This window comes from Toxorhynchites rutilus, chromosome 3, assembly GCF_029784135.1.
Source record: "Toxorhynchites rutilus septentrionalis strain SRP chromosome 3, ASM2978413v1, whole genome shotgun sequence".
NCBI lineage: Eukaryota > Metazoa > Arthropoda > Insecta > Diptera > Culicidae > Toxorhynchites > Toxorhynchites rutilus.
In genome coordinates, this window is record NC_073746.1 from 151,071,139 (window position 1) to 151,091,925 (window position 20,787).

General features: G+C 39.0%; 1 protein-coding gene across 2 annotated transcripts in view; it reads left to right on the plus strand.

The window, feature by feature from the left end:
• LOC129777683 (uncharacterized) overlaps positions 1-20,787 on the plus strand; it is a 124,111-nt gene extending 103,324 nt beyond the window's left edge. The window contains exons 2-7 of one of the 2 annotated variants that reach the window (XM_055784105.1): positions 10,161-10,481; positions 10,551-13,094; positions 13,165-13,311; positions 19,632-19,839; positions 19,892-20,107; positions 20,173-20,787. In XM_055784105.1, coding sequence (XP_055640080.1) covers positions 10,161-10,481; positions 10,551-13,094; positions 13,165-13,311; positions 19,632-19,839; positions 19,892-20,107; positions 20,173-20,261 — 3,525 coding nt within the window. In that variant the 3' untranslated portion in view covers positions 20,262-20,787. The remainder of the gene's footprint in view (positions 1-10,160; positions 10,482-10,550; positions 13,095-13,164; positions 13,312-19,631; positions 19,840-19,891; positions 20,108-20,172) is intronic. The other variant, XM_055784106.1, reaches the window with a different exon arrangement.

Consider the following 20,787-nt stretch of genomic DNA (forward strand, 5'->3'; position numbering starts at 1 on the left):
GGGTACAGAAAAGGCCGCGCTTCTCCACGGTGAAGGGTTTAGATAATGTCCACGTGGACACGTTAAATTTTTGACGTAGGACTACGTCTAACCGGAAGATATAGGGGGTGAAATGGAAATCTAGGCAATGAACAAGTAGGAAAAAATGCAAGATTTGGAACGCTTATAACTCGAGCATTTCTCAATAGATCGCAAAGGTTTTTGCATCAATTGATAGGAAATATATCTACGCATCTATCATAACGTATAACATTTCATTTTTCTTGAGATAAATAATTGAATAATTGTGAAATATCAAGCATTGTCAAAATGCACTATGTGCCCATTTTTGATTGGTCCATTTTGTGCTCCTCAAATCGTACCGACCAAAACGGGCAACCAGAGCAGCAGCGAAATAGAATGAAGCACGATTGGAAAGGAAAAAGAAAAAAATTAACGAAACATTGGTCGCAGTCTCACACATGCGTAATTCTCGAGCCAGCCAGTCAGCTTAAAAATCCCCGCTCCGCTGCCGTAACGATCATTCTCATTCAAACCGTACACCACATCGGTTCGCATCACAACACATCAACAAACCAACCCAAGCAGCCATGTCTGGACATGGTAAAGGAGGAAAAGTGAAGGGAAAGGCAAAATCCCGCTCGAACCGTGTTGATCTGGAGTTCCCCGCAAGGGTAGCTAGGCCGAGCGCGTTAGTACCAGTGTACCAGTCCACCTAGCCGGCGTTATATAATTTCGGCCGCCGAAGTGATCGAGTTAGCTGGCAAAGCTGCTCGCGACGATAAGAAAACCCGCATTCGGAACAGAACACATTCGGTTCGGTGGACATCAAGACAACAGGCAGTTGCAGAAAAGAAAAAAGTTTGTCCTTTATACAAACTGCTTTGGTGGCAAATCCAGAACAAGGCGGCATCGAGGGCGTTCGAAATGGTTTTTTTCAAAACCACGAGTACTAATTTTTCTAAATTGGAACCATTCCATAAAACAAGGCGCTTTTCAGGGCCATTAAACCTTCCAAAAAAGAGTTTAGGAAATACAGTTCAATGTTTTCTAAAACATTATCCAAAATAATAATAAAACACAAATTGATTTTTTCATAATTGCCAGGATCTGATGAGTATGTGAATTTGGCAGTTGTTCTGAGCTTATTGATAGTTGGGGACTTTCCTGATTATTCAATTTTCACCAATTCTTAAATTGCTTAAATTGCTTAAAATCTAGATTGAAAGTACAGTAATTTACACTTATCTAGACATTTAGCTAATTGGACGGACCTGTAATGCGACATATTTAGTTGGACATTTTTGTAAACATAGAGTTGGGGGTCCAAATTATGACCCCACATTGAAAGTCGACACTGTACCACTGTCATCGCAAATGTTCAATTACAGGTTAAAATTACTTCCAATCCGATACTGAGTGGTGGTAATGCGACGTGCCATTGAATGTAATTTAGTGTAAAATATGTCACAAGCTGGATGGAATGAAATTTTCCAACTGTGAAAGCTGTGGCGAGTGGCAAATGCAATCGATAAACAGAAAGGTTTAGCCGAACAAGATGGGGATATCGAGTGATAACAAAATAATAAACTCTTTAGATTGAAGATAATTTTGTGATCCTGAAAAGGACCCTTTTTAGCCTGCATGTGAATCCAACGAGCAAACAAATCGTAATGAATGTATTTTTTTGCCATCGCTCCCTTTTAACGCTCATTCGTTCGTCTCGTTGGACTCGCCCCTCTGGCTGAGTCTGCCGATTTGTCTCTATCCTGTGAGTGTGTACCGCTAGAGTATAAAACACGCGGACCCCAAAAAAATATCTTATTTTCTTTCAAACCGTAAACCCGTGTGGTTGTACGGCATCGGCATCGTGGACGTAACAAAGGAGGACAAGTTAAGGGAAAGGCAAAGTCTCACTCGAACCGTGCAGGCCTCCAGTTCCCTGTTGGTCGCATTCACTGATTGCTCCGCAAGGGTAACTAGGCCGAACGGATTGGTGCCGGAGCACCAGTATACTTAACAGCGATTATAGAGTTTCGGCCGTCGGAGTGCTCGAGTTGGCTTTCAAAGCTGCTCACGACAATCAGAAAACCCGCATCAAGAACAGAGCAGCTTCTGTTCGGCGCTCATCAAGGCAACAATTAGTTTCAGTGAGTGGCAAAGTGTTTCTCCGGCACTTCGCATTAAATGTAATTTACTGAACAACATGTCACAAGCTGGATGGGAAGAAATTTTCCAACTGTGAAAGCTGTGGCGAGTGGCAAACGCAATAGCTAAACAGGAAGGTTTAACCGAACAAGATGGGAATATCGAGTGATAACAAAAACACAACACCAAAGGTTCTTTTCAGAACCATCAACATATTCATAAAGAGTAAACAGTAAACTAATCCATTTTTCAGGTAGATAGGTAGGTATTCACGTAGGAGAAGAAAATAAAACAATATATTTAAAATATATATTTAACAAAAGCTGTCCCCTTTGTATAGTCCTACGTCACTCCGGTTATGTCCCCGACATTACCCACCCGTCTTTTTTTTTTATTTGTTTATTTATTTATTTGTGGTAATTCATTTGACACTAGTCTTGATGAATAAAATGAGTTAAGTGAGAGTTAATTCAAAACAAAACAAAACAAGTCTAATTTGCTAACAATCGTATGATGAGCCTCTGTAAAGGACACAGTGAAATAATTGATGTAGCCATGTTAAGGTCAATGCTCAAAGACTATCTCAATAGAATAAGATATAGTTAAATTTCACTTTAATATTTGAGCAGCATATTTAGTCTACGCTGTTTTGACGAAATAAATAAATAAAAAACAAAAATTTTGATTATGAAACTTGGTTAAATCGTCCTTTGAATTAAACGGATAAATTATCCTGTCAGCTCTCTTAAGTTTTTTTAGTTTTAAGTGAGTAGTTTTAGAATACTATCTAAAACTACTTACTTAAAACTAAAAAAACTAAAGAGAGCTGGCTGGATAATTCATCCGTTTAATTCAAAAGACGATTTTAACAGAATGTAACGGTCTACAATTTTGATTGACGACAATAAATAAATAAATAAACAAAGTGCCCAGTTGGTTCATGAAAATTAAAAATATCTTCGACATCTGAAAACGCACGAACACAACTTGACAATGTTTCATTATATCCAAAAACGGTTCTATGGAAACATGATTGCGACAACGTGGTGTTCCGAAACGATCTATTTGGCACAAGAAAGTTCATCATTGACAGCAGATCGGGAGTATCTATTTCTCCGTTTATCAATTTGACCACTAGCGTCGATTGCTGTATTTTTCGGCGGTCCTCCAGTGTGTCTAAGCCCAATCAAAATTGAATGAAATCTGCTTTGTATTTATAGGATTTTTTAAACTTCCCGCTCACGTTGACTATCCTGTATTCATCAATAATAAGATTGAGTTGCCTGAGAGTGCTGCTTAGTCAAAAATCCTTTTTTTTCAAATTGCTGAACTTTTTCCCTGAAATGTATATTCTGAAAGAAACGCATATAAACTGGGAGCGATCGATGAATGATGAATTCCGTCAGGATGAAGATACACAAAGACACAAAGAATGTTGGAAATTTTGTAATATTAAAAATCACGACTTAGGTGCGGGTTTCGATTCAGCTTCCACTCTTGATGACAAATCTGATCCGTTTCTATTTAGTTCGAAAGCTTCCAAGGTTTTCCGGAAATGGAAGACAAACAACAAATTATTCTATGGGTACACGAGTCGTACCTCTTCTTCGTACGGGCCGTACCTCATTCATCTTCGTTCGATTTGCGCTGCCAGGTTGAGTATAGCTGGACTAAACAATAAAATACATTCGACGATTTGACGCTGATATATTCGCCTTCAACCGAGTCAGGCTTCTTATTATTAGAAATTGAGCAATATAAAAGGCCCAGACAAAATCCTGGATAAAGCACTCAAAATTTCTCGTATCTTTTCAAAGAAATACGGCGAGTACTTATCCGGCCTCACTGACAAATCAGCAATATACACTAAGCAAGGAAACTGAAGACTATGAGAGGTGCTGAAAATGGCGTTGATCATTCCAAATCCTGTGGACTGATCCATTTATATCAGTAAAGTATAAATTATCACAATTGATACGCCCATATTTTGCATCGATGATCGTTGGAACGATCTCCGATCGAGGATAATCTGGAATCAAATGTATTGAGCAATTTCAAATGAAATCGACAAATGACAAAACATGAGTATTTTTGATTCGAATGAAAGTTTGTATTCCGTTTTTGTCGGAGGAAATATGAGTTTTCCACAGCATTTGGGAATTTCTTGACTCAAGTGTAACTTTTGAAAAGGGCGTATCGATATAAGTAAGATAAATCTTTGATAATTCATATCTCACAAACTATGAGTCCTACCGAAATAGTGTCTCAGAAATAGTTATAGAGTATTGATGTTCAAACGTGATAAGAAATATACACTGAGAAAAAAAATAGTATTTTTTTTGCAATAAACTTTAGTTTGCAATACCTAAAATATATATTTTTTATTTTTTTATTTTTTCATATAAAATAGAAGTCATGTAGAAAATTCAAAAAATTAGTACAAGATGGCAGAACTATTTTTGACGAACTTGGTGGAACAACGAATTTTTATGAATTTTGGAAACTTCGAATTTTTGTCTGTTAATAATCATTTTTAGCCACAAATTCTGAATCCTGATGTGATTTAAAATAAAAAATCACTTCATCAATCAAAAAATCAAAACTTTGAGCGCTTTGAGGCACCCCTAAATCATATCCGATTGAGCTGAAATTTTGCGCAGGCAATTTTTTTGGGGCCAATAAACAAAATGTCCATGGTCGGTTCTTTAAATTCGGTAATTTTTTTTTTCCATATCTTTATTGCCTCTCGATTTTCAGCCAAAAATTTTTATTTTCGTGATGACACCAGATCTCGACGTTTCATGCATTTTGAAGTCATTTGGCATCGAAAAAAAAATTTCGATTTTCCAATTTTCCTTAAGATTTTCGAGGATCAAAAAATCAAAACTTTGAGGCACCCCTAAATCATATCCGATTGAGCTGAAACTTTGCAGAGATCATATTTTGGGCCAATAAACAAAACGTACATGGTCGGTTTTTGAAATTTGACATGACCATTTTCGCTGCCACCCTATTATACATATACCCTCTGTCCAACTTCTATAAGACCACCCTGATTCTATATCGTTGCAACACAAACAGTTAGAATTTCAATAAGATACATTCATACATTGCTGAATGCTTAGAATAAAGTATATTTGACGTCAATTTCGTTCAAAAGAGTTGTTTGTTTATTTATTGTGATTAAATATGATAATTTCAGCTGTCCAGTTTCTATAAGACCACTTCAAAATTCATAAGTATTATGAATGAAAAATTCATAATACTTGGCTGATTTACATGTCAATAATTAGTAACCTTGCCATTCCGACTAATAACCTTGGAAATTCGAATTGGAAACTATTTACAAAATTCTGCTGAACGGATTTCTCGATATTTTTCCACTTTTCCGAAATTGCGACCTTGAGCTCTTCAATCGTGGTGTAAAGTTTTCCCTCAGTGTAGATTCTGCGTACAAGGATCCCCCCTAAGATTTTCAACAGGATTCAAGTCTGGAGAGCGAGCCGGTCAGTCCAAAAAATTAATCTTAATCTATTGCTCAGTTTCCTTGCTGGTACGAATAGTAGCATTGTTTTGCTGGAATGTAAATTTTTTGTGACGATATCCACGCAAAAACGGTAGGAGAGAGAATTCCAGAACATATATCTAATCCTTGAATGATGTGGAAGCTATTTTGAGCTTTCCGGTTGCACAGAATCCTGCCCAAACCAGGCACGAGCCTTCATCAAAATTCCTAGTTGAAAAATACTGTTTCTTTTTCCGTAAATCACGCCAGTACCCGTTGAAACCATCAGGACCATCCAAATCGAACTTTTTTTCGTCAGTGAGATAACCTATACATTGAAGGACTTTTCGTTATGATATATAACAAAATGTTTTTTTGAAAACATTCTTTGTCATGACATATCCTGCCCCACTGTTGGATCATGTGAGCTTTGGCAAAACTCAGACGTCATCCGATGTGAGATGGTGTGAGATGAGAAATTTAAACCTTTTAAGCCCTCTTTATGTGAGGATTTTTAACCAAAATTTGACGAATTGTCACCCCAACAGTTAAATAGTTGAAATATTGCACATGCGATTTTGAGGTATTCGAACCTGTTCTAGCTATGTCCCGCTTATCCCGGTCAAAGAGCTTCGATTTACGTGGAACTCTCTCCTTCTTCGCCAAATAATTGGGCACTACTTGATGAAATCGTCCAATCCGAAGAGAAATTTCTCTGATATCAACATTTTCTTGGTGAAATGCATCGATTTGTCTTTCTTCTCTCTCCGTGAGGACTTTTCCCTACAGCATTCGCCAGATTTAATTGATCAAAACAACTAAAACAACGGAAAATGTAACTGGTCTTATAGAAAATGGACAGTTGTAAATACGAAAACATTCGATTACGCTCAGCGCTTGCAGACACACATATGAAAATCATGCAGTGTATGGTAGTCACCAATACCTATGCACTAAAATATAAATTGAAGCATTGTTTGTGATGATGATGACACAAAGCAGCAAGATCATCACCTGGTCTTATAGAAGTTGGACAGAGTGTACGTTTTAGATATTCAAAAAAAAATTTTTTTTTTTTGTAAATAAAAGAAGTACTAATTTTTATACGTTTGGACATCTCTTTCTAAGCCACTATTTCGGTAAGACTCATAGTTTTCGAGATATGAATTATCAAAGATTTCTCTTATTAAAATCGATACGCCCATTTCAAAAGTTACACTTCAGTTAAAAAATTCTCAAATGATGTGGAAAATTCATATTTCCTCCAACCCAAACGGAATACAAACTTTCATTCGAATCAAAAATACAAGTCCTACAAGTTAGTTGCACCCCCATAGGAAGTATCCCGTGTCGGCCACACATACAGAGTACTGGAGACTGCAACATCCCAATTTTGAGAATCTTTGTAATACTAACCTTGAGCCAATCGCGAGTAATCGGTTTCATATTACTAACATAGTCGTAAGACAAAAATTGTCAAAATATTGAACTCCCGACCCCGTCAGGCTAACGCCATATGTGTCTTAATAAAATGTATATTTTGAAAAAAAAATACAAGTTTTTAAAATCTGCATTTTTGGTTCGATTTCATTTGAAATTGCACTATATAAACACGAAAGAAAGCTTTACTAAAGCCAGTGTATAGAAATAGTTTTTAGTTTATTTTGGCCTCGAAGAGTTTTGAAATGCAAGTAATAATCGCTACTCGACGATTATTTCTTTCATAGGATCTATTACCGGGATTGAAAATTGGTACCTCAAAGGACTTTTTCCATATTTTTGGAAACCTTTCCGATTCCAATGACTTATTGAAGAGATATATAAGTGGATAAGTTAATTCAGATTCCAATTTTTTTTATAAATACCGGTGGTATTCTGTCAGGACCTCACCCTTTCGGGACGTCAAGCTTATTTAATGCGTCAAAAATATCACTGGCAGCTAGTTGTCTGCATGGAAACTCTGGAAGAAATGCAAAGAATTCACGATCTCGCTTCTCCAGATGTTTCAATATAAACTTCTTGAAAGAATGTTGCAAAGAGGTTGCGAATATCTTCTGGATCATTCCTCACGGTTCCGTCAAAGGTGCAGCCGTGATTGAAAACTATTGCTTTTTAATTTTGTTTTTGTGTAATTGAAGAAACTCTTTGGGTTAGACTTTATGTCGGACTCTGTTTCACATAGGATGTTTAGTTTAACAGAGTCATTTTCATTCATAACTTTGATGTAGAAATGTGTTTATTACACAAACTGTTACTCTTAAATCCACAGGAAGACGCCCAAATTATAGAATTTCTTAAAATAATAATCTATTATATGAGTGTTATTAAAAAAATAATTCTTAGCATTTTTGTTATACAATATCAAAGTACAGAATAGTCATAGTTGACACGTACTAACGTAGTTGTTATTTTCATTTTGAAGGGAACAGCCAGATTTTATCCATTTTATCCTATGAAAAAGTATTATACACATGTACTATACTTTTCAGAAACAATCCTGTAACTTCTTGGTCCGTTTCTTTAGCTACTCTACTTGGCACACGCAACACAAACATCAAACCAGAGAATGATTTCAAATCAACAAAATTATCTTTTAAAAAATCAGAACAAAACTTCATTATTTTCATAACTATTTTGCCTAAATGAGGAATTTTGTGTAAGATGTGCAAGATACTGACATACCTTTCTGAATCATATTTCGGACACTTTGTTCTAATATCTTGAATTACTTAATGCACTGATGATATAACTATCAAATTAGTATCACAATTGCTTCTTTAGAGTAATCCCTTGGTTTCACTATCATTTCACATGAGAACTACATTTGAATTATGACATAATCGGCAGAAATCTTACAACACTACTCATTATCGTTTGTGTTTGACGTTTCGTTAGCGTGAGCACGTAGAATTTCTCCCGTGTTTCATCAGTTCTCATCATCGTTATCAGGTTACTGTGATTGGTTGGTAAGTGTTTCGCAATTGACTAAAAAATATGATCAAGTGAAATGTAATTTACGTTAAAAAAATTACAAAATAAAGTGTCCGAAGGTTGAATATTATTCGCTTCATTTCAAAAGCATTTTATTCGATTTTTTTTTATGTTTTCAATCAAATAGGTAGAAAGCTTAAAAGCATATTGAACTAATTTATTAAAAATATCAACCAAATAGTACCTGTGTATAAAGTTTAGAGCTGTTTTCTGCATCATATGCCTTAAGCGTCCGAAATATGATTCAGAACGGTACGTGTAATAGATTTCATTTTTTTTTTCAATCCATTGCAGATATTTCCTCTTTAGTTAAGATACCTGGGTCCCTTCGAAACGTATTTACCATTTGCTATTAATAGATCGGACATCGAACCAGCGTTTAAAAAGTAAGGAATTATAAAAAAGGAATTGGCAGAACCGACAAAAAAGCCGAATGTTAGAACCTTTTTAAGATGCAGAACGATACACCATAAGGGCGAAATAAAACCAACATGTCTAAACTTCAGAGCATTTCTTTTTAATAGATCCATTCCGTTACCTAATGGAACTCTAAGCTCTGCAATCCATTCGATCTTATCTCACAAAATTGAGGTACACACTCATAGAAACCTTCTATCAGAATACGTATATTTTCATTGATATTTATTGCATTCCCAACAATTATCAGTGTCACCTCTTCACCCCTCATTTGCAATCGTCTCCGATGCCATAATCACTGCGAAACATAATCAGATCCAAAAGGCGGTGACATAATGATATTAACAACAATCCATCTTCAAAATACACAGCTCTCCGGCCACCATTGAGATTGGAGAGTTATTCAACTCGAATTAACTCGTCTAATGGTTGAATCTGGCGATCATGCCATTGCGAGCCATGGGTGTGTGAGGCGAGTGAATCTTTCGCAATCGATTTAGAGAAAATTATTATCCCAGGGATGAAAAAAAACACATTACGTCAACTCACCAACTCAACCAATCCATTGCAATCGAACTTAGCTTTCGGTTTGTTCACGTTGTACAGAGAGAGAGGTCCCAATGTGTGTGTTTTTCTAATTATCACGCCATAACATAACAAAATAAGCAGGACGCTGCTAGATATAGACAGGTGCACATCAAAGAAAAAAAATAGATTGAGGATAAAGGAAACCGATATTTTTTTCCGGTAGATAGTTGTAATGATCCAAATCGCGTAAATTATTGGTCAAACAGTTACAGATCTAAGTTGAAATAATTGTCGCCCATGTTCTGACAGCTATCACCTTGGTTGAAAATATTAGAAATACTAGTTTGATACTTGCGACCATGCTTTATAAGATGATTTCCCACACAATTATCATGAGACGGGTGTTGATTGAATTGTCTATTAGGATTAGTTATTGACTGGGGTAAGAAATTCGGAATAAGTTATTTGGTTTTTCGAATCTGGAATCTGCTGTCATGTTCAATATTAAAAAAATCTTACATCTAAAACTTTCAATGCTCTAACAACTCTTTGTTTTTTTTTTTCTTTACAGCCTCAGTTGAAAATACAACGGCGACAGCTATCACAGCAGCAGCAAACGCACATCCTAAGCGACATCCAGCAACACCAGCATCGGTTCAATCTTCATCAGAATCAGCGCCCTCCAAATGTCGTAATTCAACCCTCGATTCAGCTATCGCTTCCTCAACAACAAATCAACACGATCAGCCATCGGCCATTCTCTAACACCAATAATCACTACCAATCAAACCCTCCACCTTTTAACAGCAAACAGTTACCTCCTCAAGCGCCTCCCAGTAATTTCAGACCACCACAATCAAGCAGACAACCACACAGTGGCTTCGGAGCACAAGTAAACCGATATTACATTCAACATCACACTCAGACGACATTTATACCAAATTTTTTACGTTATTTACAGCAAGATACACGAATTCCTCCATCACCGCCAGCCCCACAGCAAAGACCAGCTCAGAACACTCTTCAGACATCCCAATCACAATACTTCAATGGACCCCCATTGAACAGCCACTCCTTTGCCAACAATGCTTTCCCATCGGAAGCACCGCGAGCTCCGGACACACGTCCCCTTCCCCATACGGTCCACAATCATTTCCTGCAACCTCCCAGTTTCCCTGCACAACCACCTACTGCTTCCCAAGTCCGTTTTCCAACGAATCATCCAGTTGCTCAAACTCAGCAACTTTTCCAAGCGTCATCTCAACAATCATTTCTAGCGGCTTCACAACCCACATTCGGCCAACAGATTGCGCAACAATCATTTGAAAACAACCACATTCGCTCCGAAGTCGTGCCACTAGCTCAACAACCACTACAGACAAATAATTTCAACCCATTTGCCGTTCAACAACAACAACAACAACAGCAACATCAACCACAACCACAACCACCGCAAATACAACAACAGCCATTCAACAATTTCCCAGTAATACCAAATCTGCCACTGCTTGTTCCCACACAAACTCTCAACTCTCAACCTGGAGTTTTCCCCCAAATCCAACCTGCCGCTGCCCAGCTAAATCAACCCCAGCAACATACGTTCCTCTCGCAAAATCAACCCCATTTGAGCTACCAACAGCAGCAAGAGCTCGAAAAACGCATCAAGGAGGAAAGCATTCGCATTCGAGAGCTACAGGAGAAACAGAAGATCATCCAAAAGCACGAGCAGTTCCTGCAGAAACAATACCAAAAACAACAAGTTAAGGTACAACAGCTGCATCAGGACTTCCTGAAAAAGCAACAAAAATCTCAACAGCAGGAAGAGTACGATACAATCCGCAAAACACCCGCACCCGTCGATCAAGTCAGACAGCCATCGGAGCGAGCTGTTCAGGAGAAAGCTACCAGAACACACCAGAGGTCCAATCCAACCCCAACAACTACCCATTCAGTCCCTTCATCTACCGAACATAACCTCTCCGTAATTCCACTCAAAACAAACAGCAAAAAGGACTACAGCACTATCACAAAATCCGATCTGGACGTACTTCTGCAGTCAAACCGACAAAATCTCTACCAAACCATCAACGCGGAACCACCCAAGCCAACGAAGGCTCGTCCAACGAAAGTTAAGTCCACAAAGGCACTTGGCCGTGACGAACTCCTAAAGCAACTCAAATTGGCACTCGCCGAACAGGGACCTCACGACCTCGGGGATAAAAATTTCACTTCCACAGATCTTGTCCTACCTAACGGCGAGAAGGTGCAAGTGATTCGGACAACCGATCCGGAGATTATAAAGCGTGCCAACGTCAACTCGGAGGCTGTTTTGACCCAGCAGCTCGATTCGCCTACCACCGCGAAGCCGTTGTCGTTCGAGGACATCGCCAAGAGTGGAATTCTACCCCCCGGAGCAGACTTTGAACTGATCAAACAAAATGAAGACGGCCAAATAGAGGAGGTGGCCAAAATTCCGCCACAGAAGAAGGTTACGTTCGTTTACTTGGAGGAACAAGATGATGGGTCTTATAAAGTACAAGGTGTGAAAGGTAGCAGCGACAAGGAAACCAAAACTTCAGGTGCCGACGTGGACAGTATTCTGAAGAGAATAAAAAACGGTGATATACAGCTACCGCCGTCATCGAAAAAAGTTTTCCAACCACCGGTCGATGGGGAAGTGTTCACCGGAAGTACAACGCCGAGAATTGTTCCTGTTCAGAAGGCCAACTCGGTCACTATAATTCCTCACAGTACGCCTCTTGAGAATCAGCAATCGACAGACTTCGTGGCTGATCACACTATACCTAGAACCGTTTCCTCTCCTCCTTCACAAGCCTATGCGACTACAGCAGCTCCTTCCAGGTCAAGTTCCGTCTCAGCATACTCTCCGTCTACCTACTCTGCAAGCACCATTCCCCAAACATCGACCATCGCATCCACCCAATCCCCAATCACAAACTACTATCAAAATGATAACACCATCCACTATGGTGGGATCAGCTCATCGTATCCCACGTCCACTCCTCCCTCGCCAAGCGCCACTCCCGTTCCGAGCTCCTCAACCGCCCAATACACCACCCGGGCCGAGAACCATATTTCCGCCTCAACGGTAGCTCATCAAACAGCCAGCTCCAACGTCTACCAGCAACACGCCACCGGTAAGTTCGATGTAGTGATCCCAACCGTTCCCACCCCGGAAGCCACCGTGACCCCGCAGAATGCCTACCAGCAGCAGGATCCGTCGTCGCCACTGATCCAGGAGCAGCAAACACTGCCGCCCACCTCTTCAACGACCAATGAACTGCCAGCAATCCTCAAGAAAAACGGATTATTTGCGATGGCCAAATACCTCCGCCAGTCTGGCTTGGATACCATTTTGAACGAAACCGGTCCGTACACGATATTCGTGCCGACCGACAAGGCTTTCCGCAGTCTCCTGGTGCAACTGGGAGGACCTGAGAAAGCCGAGGAGAAGTTCAAGAACAATCCACGATTGCTGAGTGGGGTAAGTGGAGGATTAACCCGTCGCCGAGAAACAAACTGAGTAATGTTTTTTTTTATAACTTTCTTTGTAGCTTCTACTGCATCACGTTATTCCGGGGTCGTTCGAAATTGGATCACTACAGGACGAAATGACCGGTGTTTCTCTGGCCGGAACGCAGCTGCGAGTCAACCAGTACAATATGCACGACTCCGAGTGGAACGATGTCAAGGTAGAGGAGGTGAAACCTATGAAGAAATAATAAGCGTTTATTCCCATCATCCGCATCTAAGTTAGGCTGATGTCACATTAGGCGGATTCGCCGCCGCGGATTCCACGACGGTTTTTTTTCTCCATTTGAAATTGCTTCCAAAACCGCCCCGCTCTGTGTGACATGGCTCATTCACAATACATTGTAGATCCTCCGCTGCGGTTTTACTCGCGGAATCCGCGGCGGCGAATCCGCCTAATGTGACATCAGCCATATGCATTTCTGTGCGTAGCTGTTTCTCATAACTTCATAGCCTAACATTTACCACGTAAATCGACATTTATTAATGTACTAACACTCTTGTAGAAGACGAACTACACATATTGCGCACCTGGTGGCATGTGATAGTAGTATTTCTCCTCTACACTCCTACGAAGTTTTAAGGCGTTGGTTTTGTTTTTAGTAGAGAAGGTATGGCGTCGATTTTTGGGGCAATGTCAACGCAAATTAAACAACGCGATGTTATCGAATGCTGAAAAAGAGAATCCTTATGAGATTCATTGTCGTTTACAGGATTTTTATGAATCGATAGACAATAAAATTTCATTATTGCCAACCTGGAAAAGCCTTAATTGTAGACAAAACACGTAGCGGACGTCTAAACACTGCCTCAGACGATAATCGTCTGGCGCCAAAAAACTCAACCATACACTTCGCGCGCAACTAAAGAGGCTCAGAAATATCTGAAGTTTGAACCAATTCCACACCCTCCTTATTCCCCTGACCTGGCGGCCATTGCGTCCTGGGTGCGAAAAAATGTTGGAAGGATTTTTCAGTAACAGTTAGTGCCGAAAATATTCACGTTCACGACACTCAATAAGGCGAGTTTTAACCTATTGATAACCTACTGCTCAAGCGAGAGTCGATAAATATGAAACAACATTATCAATGAAAACCCTCAACATCAGCATGCCATGAAGTTAATTTTTCATTTGCATCTTCATTTTCGTCATGATATTCGGAACGTCGAAATTGAAGATCATTGCGTGTTAGAAAAAATCAAAGCATAAAATTCAACGTCAACCAATTGAGAGTGGAATCGATTAATGGCAAAGGATGGCCATTCATCACACTAAATTCTTGTTTTTGGCGACTTCGGTAATGGAATGTATAGTATAACTATTGCTATGTTTTATGAATCTACTCCCGATCGGCGGAAATGGCCGCAAATGGGCAATTGGTAACAATAACAGACGAGCGGAAAACGAACATAATCATGTTTTGATTTCCGGATTTCTAAATGACCAACAATGATATAAATCCCCTACGATATGGGTATTGGATGAAAGGACTTCAACAGCAGAAGCCGAATATCGCATTAGTGAAAAGGAATTAGACAAAGATAGTGTTAGAAACTATGATCGCGTTAGAACGAAATGGTGGTAGTAAAAGAACATAGAAAGCGGAAACGGAAACGGACCGTACCTCTCACGCTCAAGTTCACGAGTTCAATTCTCACTCCAGACATTCTTCCAAAAATGGAAGTAAAGTGACTAACCAGGCAATGCAGGCTTTTCGGAATTCATTCATGCTGTTTTCATTCAAAATACTAGATTCACGCGCCTCGACTCTTGTGTTATACTCATTATGACAGATATGGTGTTGAGTTTCAACAGAAGAGAATTCATCCGACAGTGGGACAAAGCTAATTCCTTCATTCTCGAATAAATTTTGATGATTAGTGCGCTGGTCACTGGTCACGCCTGGACACAACAATAAAGTTAAAATGGCCAGTCTCATAAATGAAAAGAGTCCTTATATCCTACACTATATACTTCAATTCAACCGACTTCTTACATATCTCTGGAAGCACAGAAAAATCGAGTGGTTCTATAGTTATGAAACACAGTGTATATTTATTTTCTTTATATTTCTTCTCTACTTTACGACAAAAATAAATTACTCTTTTAATTTAAAAAAAAAAAATCAAATATGTCCGAATCATGAATCATCACACAAATTTTCTTTCAAATCGGTTCATTCGTTCTTCTTCATCGATCACACCCGATTAAGTTTATAGATCCTTAAAACATTCAACACCCAAAATATTCACCAGGAATAATTTATATAGTAGAACGACGTTTGCCGCGTCAGCTAGTAGATTTATACAAATTACATTCTAACGGTAACTAGAAGCATTCACACAAGCATATAACGCAATATACTCGATATGACTTACAGATACTGCTCTCATAAAAAGCATCAAACCTCAATAATTTCTGGCGAGTCCAGCTCGTCATTATCAGTTTGTTCGGGAAAGTTTATGACGAGCTGGAGTCGTCATTTCCGTTCAAAAGGTTAAGGAAGGTATCTGAATGCAGTCCATTAGACTGGCTAGACCAAAATAAAAATCGCGAATAACTTCTTTCTAATGCTTTTTTAAGGGTGGGGCTTAAATTGCGAATTTTATCTTCTGCTTTCTTTCTGCCCATCAGTGCAAACTCTGCAATGAGCATTGTGCACATCTGAGAGATGCACCCAGAGGCGAACGATTTTGCACGTTAACAGTGAACCAACTTGCCGTAGCAAATGCTGAAAGTAATGCCGCTGTACTTATTATTTTTTCCACTTGAGTATGGTGATGGATAATTATTGGCTACAATTCATTTCTCAACGGTTTTGCTATATTAAAATTGTGCCACGTCGTTAAGTTTGGTCTTCATTATCGATGGCGTGGATTAGGAAACACAGAAGACCAGCAATAAATAGAAGAGATGTGTCTAAAACGCACCTACCGGGCAATTTCACCCGCCTGATTTTCTCGTAAACCAGCAAGAATAGAGATGCAATGGATACAGGCAATCATACTAGTCAATGATAGAATCCCCCCATGCAAGTTCTACATTTGTAACATGCTTTAAAAAAATAAGAAAAATAATTTTCTTTGGAAGCGATTTTCGATGTAATTTTCTAAATCATTTCTATAAGGTTTTTGTTGCTTGAAACCAATTCAGAGGCGATAACTGTGGGTCATATTTATTGAGTCGAGTTCCCAGAGAATATCTCAGATGAAGAAAATGGTAAGAAAGGATTCATTTCCTTCTCAATTTGATATTTTCCGCATCAGCTTACCATCGGGCAGTATGGCATACCTTCGATCGGGGCAATATGCTCGCTTTCGGCCGGATAATATTTGCACGAGAGAATTAGCTTGGGTGTGAGGGATGCCAGATGATTTTTTCAAATATCTTTGCATGGCACGAATAAATGTCTTCAAATGTAATCGTAATGAACAAAAATGAGCAAACCATCACGATATTTCTAAATCATGTTCGATAAATCACACAACCAATTGTTTTCACATACTTAGAAATGACCTCAGTTTGTTTTCACAAAATTAAATGTCTTCAATACGAAAACATGTCTTCACATTTGGCATCTATATTATGTGCTCAGAGAATGCAGGAAAACAAGAGCGCGGACTGGAGAATTAATACACGAATACTGGGGGAACACTTTCACCGGAGAAACGGTTTCGTTTCTTCGCTGGTAGGCATGAAGGAAATGGATTGATGGAATCTCTCATTCACACTAGCTGTTTCTCTGAGCATTATAGTTTCCGAGAGAAAGAACTCATGGGCATATTATACTCCTGCTGGGCCATTTAACAACGTATGATTGGAAATTTAGATTTTGGGCGCCTTACAAAATAAAATTCGTAACACTTTTGTTAATCATTATCCAAAATACAGAACGATTACAGATGACTGAGAGTTAACTAATCTACGTACTGACGTAGTTGTTATCCTAAAAGAGCACGATCAAGATAAATTCATTCTCGCTTAGGGGGTGCGTATTACACACTTCTCCTATAATAGAGAAATGGGAATGCTTCAACATTGTGTCAATTTAAACGATTTATTGATTGGGATATCGTAATGCACGAGGGCAGTCCGATAAGTACTTAGCCTCATCGCCCGATGGTGTCAGTATCGTAAGAGAGATTATTTATCGTATAGTACATTCTCGGCTACTGTCAAAATTTCAGCCGAATCGGACTCGTAGTTTTTTTTGACCGTGTGTGGAAGCGGATTTAGAAAAATGGAAAAAAATGGAAATTCCACAGTCGCCACGGCCAAACCGGTCGAATTGCACTACGAACTGCTGCCTCATCCACCGTATTCTCCAGATTTGGCCCCGTGCGACTTTTTTGTTTCCAAACTTGAAAAAGTCACTCGCTGGGCAGAATTTGAGTTGAATGAGGAGTTCATCGCCACCACGGAGGCCTACTTTGCGGACTTCCAGAAAACGTATTTTTCAGATGAACTAAAGAAGTTGGAGCATCGCTGGGTCAAATGTATCGAGCTAAAAGGAGACTATGTTGAGAAATAAATCGCCACTTTTCCAAAATTGTTGGTTTTTTTGTAGGCTAAGTACTTATCGGACTGCCCTCGTATAGCACGTATCAAACAAATCATACATGAATTCAGTTTGGTATGCAAATCATCAGCATTCCGTCGCAGCCAAAAATGTTCTTTGATTTGGAACCCTTGAAGAAATACGCATCGTGTCTTTCACCACGTCGAAAACTTAATCTGGCATCGTGTCTTCCACCAATCACGCAATTCATAGGGCAGATGTGGAACCAATTACCTTATATTTTTTGGAGTCGCCCCGTCACGTTTTTCAGCATTTTAAATAAATATTCCTCGAACTTCTCGCCTTGTACGTGAAATGCGGCCTAGTATCTCGCGATCAGTCTCTGTCAAAATAGGAACAGTAATATCATTTGCATTTTATTAACAACACTTAATAAATGATCCCGAAGATTTTAAGGGCTTTGCATATTTTGTCATTCGTGTGTGTCCGAAAAATGGACAAAATGTCAGAGAAAATTGCTTCTATTTTTTTTATTTAAAAAGATTTTCATCAAATATCATCAAACAACCGCCGTATTCGGCTAATTTTCTGGTAAGACTTCCGAGTGAATTATACTACAAAAATTTAAAAGAAAATCATTTTTTTATAAAAACCGGGTTAACTGGTCACCTGGTTATTCGGAATGGCAACGCCCTTCATTCTCAATCAATAGACACGGTAATATTTTCAGCGACTCTGCACTGCACGGCACTCTGTTTGCAATAAAAAAAATGAGACTTATTCTTTGTTCGATATGTTTAACCTTTGTAAAATGAAAATGAGCTAGTTAGTTGTCAGCACGCGCTCAAACTCCGGGTTAGCATAGAAAACAATTTTGCCTTTATTTTTTGGGAATGATAAATTCTTCTTATTTTTCTTTGTTTATGGAGACTTTAAATCTTACGATTCATTCGCCTTCGATGATCCAGTGTCAGAAACCTTACACCTTTCACGAATATATTGGAAGTACAAATTGAAAACGTGCGTCACGAAAATTGTTCAATTTTTTAATTCAGTCATTTCTTGCTAAATTTACGAGATTTTTGCACCAATCGATTCAGACATTCACTGTAACAAATTTTAATTTTCTTATAGTTAATTTCTTGAAAATAAGAGTTGGAATGAGACCTTCTCAATTCTCATACTTCTGTAGCTTGAAATATGAGCGGCAATGCAGTTGCTGCGAGTGATCAAGTACATCTGCGGAGTATCGTTTCCAAAATTAATCAAAATCAACATGCAACAAATATCCTGCGTCAACTATGCTTCGATTTCTCAGACACAATCCATCAACTTTTCGACGTGGGTTTACGTCTTCCATATCGAAGGTACAAATTGAAAAACTAAATATCAGTCGCATGTCATGATGAGTTTTCGACATATTTGCACCAATTTTTGCACTTAAACTATACCTTTTCCAATAGTTAATGTGTTAATATATGTTCTAATTTCCCATGCATTTGTGTAGATAGCAAGACATCAAAATTTACAAGAGAATTCCTGAAGAGTATATTCCCTATAACGTTCTGCTGATACAATCGTTTTCAAGTTCAGACAGCTGAGCAACTTCGAACCAAATTCTAGTCAATACTTCGGGCCCTTCATAATCGCAGTACAAACACATGCTGGAGACTCGCAACCAGTTTGAAGCATCTACTGAACAGATGAGTTCAAGAGAATGCAAGTTGAACTATCCCCAGCTTCGTTGGAAATTAAGATCATCAGATAATATTTACTTATTCGTCTAGCCCTCAACATTTTGAGATCACTACGATAAGTTTTTTTTCCAATGAACCTTTAAAACTTCTTAAATCCGTGTGCTCTGACATAAAATAAGTTACAACAAAACGCATCTGACCGTTAGCCATCCCTAATTAATGTCTGATATTGCTGATGCGATAACGAAGAGTTTTATCTTCCATTCCCTCAAGGTCACAACAATTAACGGCGCCATGGTCGTACCAGACAAAAAGGACATCAGCATTCCCCAAGGCATTGCGCATGCCGTAGACCGAGTTATGTTCCCCCTTCCAGTCGGTGACATCCTGCAGACCCTACAGTCAGACAGAGAGCGACGATTCACTCACTTCCTGCGGGCACTATACGCATCGGGAATGTCCGATACTCTGCAGAACAAAGGTAGGGCGATCTTGACCCGCTGGGATCAGCCATCTCATCTTCATTTTTCCAGGTATTAAAACGTACACAGTATTCGCACCGACCGATGCTGCCTTTGACAAATACTCGACGGACGAACTCAACAACCTAGTCACCGACAAGGACCAGGCGGAAGAACTGGTCAAGAAGCATGTTGTACCAGGAACGCTGTTCACCGCTGGCATGCGGTTCTACCAAGTGAAGGATGCAATGGCCGATGGTAAAACAATTACTCTTCAGAAGAACGGAGGTGAGTACGCGCACTCAAATTACAAAGATCATTTGTTGATGCGATGATTTCCCTCTCGCTCACAGGTAAAATCAAAATTAACGATGGATATCTACAAACATCCAACATCCCGACGACAAATGGAGTGATACATGCCGTGGATGCGTTGCTTTAAGATCACCTCCATTATCCTGTCACCAACTAGTTTCTTCTCAAAAAAAAAAACACAAACAAGTACCCAAAAACTTTCGAAATGTATCAACGAAAATCTTTGCACATACCCTCATCCCATATTGTTTGGAAACACTATTTATTAACCACGAATCAAATTCGAATCACCTTCTTAAACGAAGAAAAAAAACAACATTAAGCGTTGAGCGGGAATAAGCTGAGAACTGCTTTCGGGAGGATTCCCACGGCGGTCAGTTCCTCTCCCTTGGACAGTAGCAGCACGTACCGTTTTAGATTAGTTCAAACTAAGCAATTGTTAATCTTGTTGAACTTGTTAAACAACGTAAGGAATCATTAAACATCGTTAATTGTAAGTGACAATGTTAATTTATTGATAAGTGTAGCTTTTAGCCGCTAAGCAACCGTTAGGGCCAATCTTGTACATACTGTTCTCTAATGTCTAGAGGTAATAATACAAACAATACTTAGTGTAAAATAAGCCGTAGTAAATTCTAGTACCGATATATAAA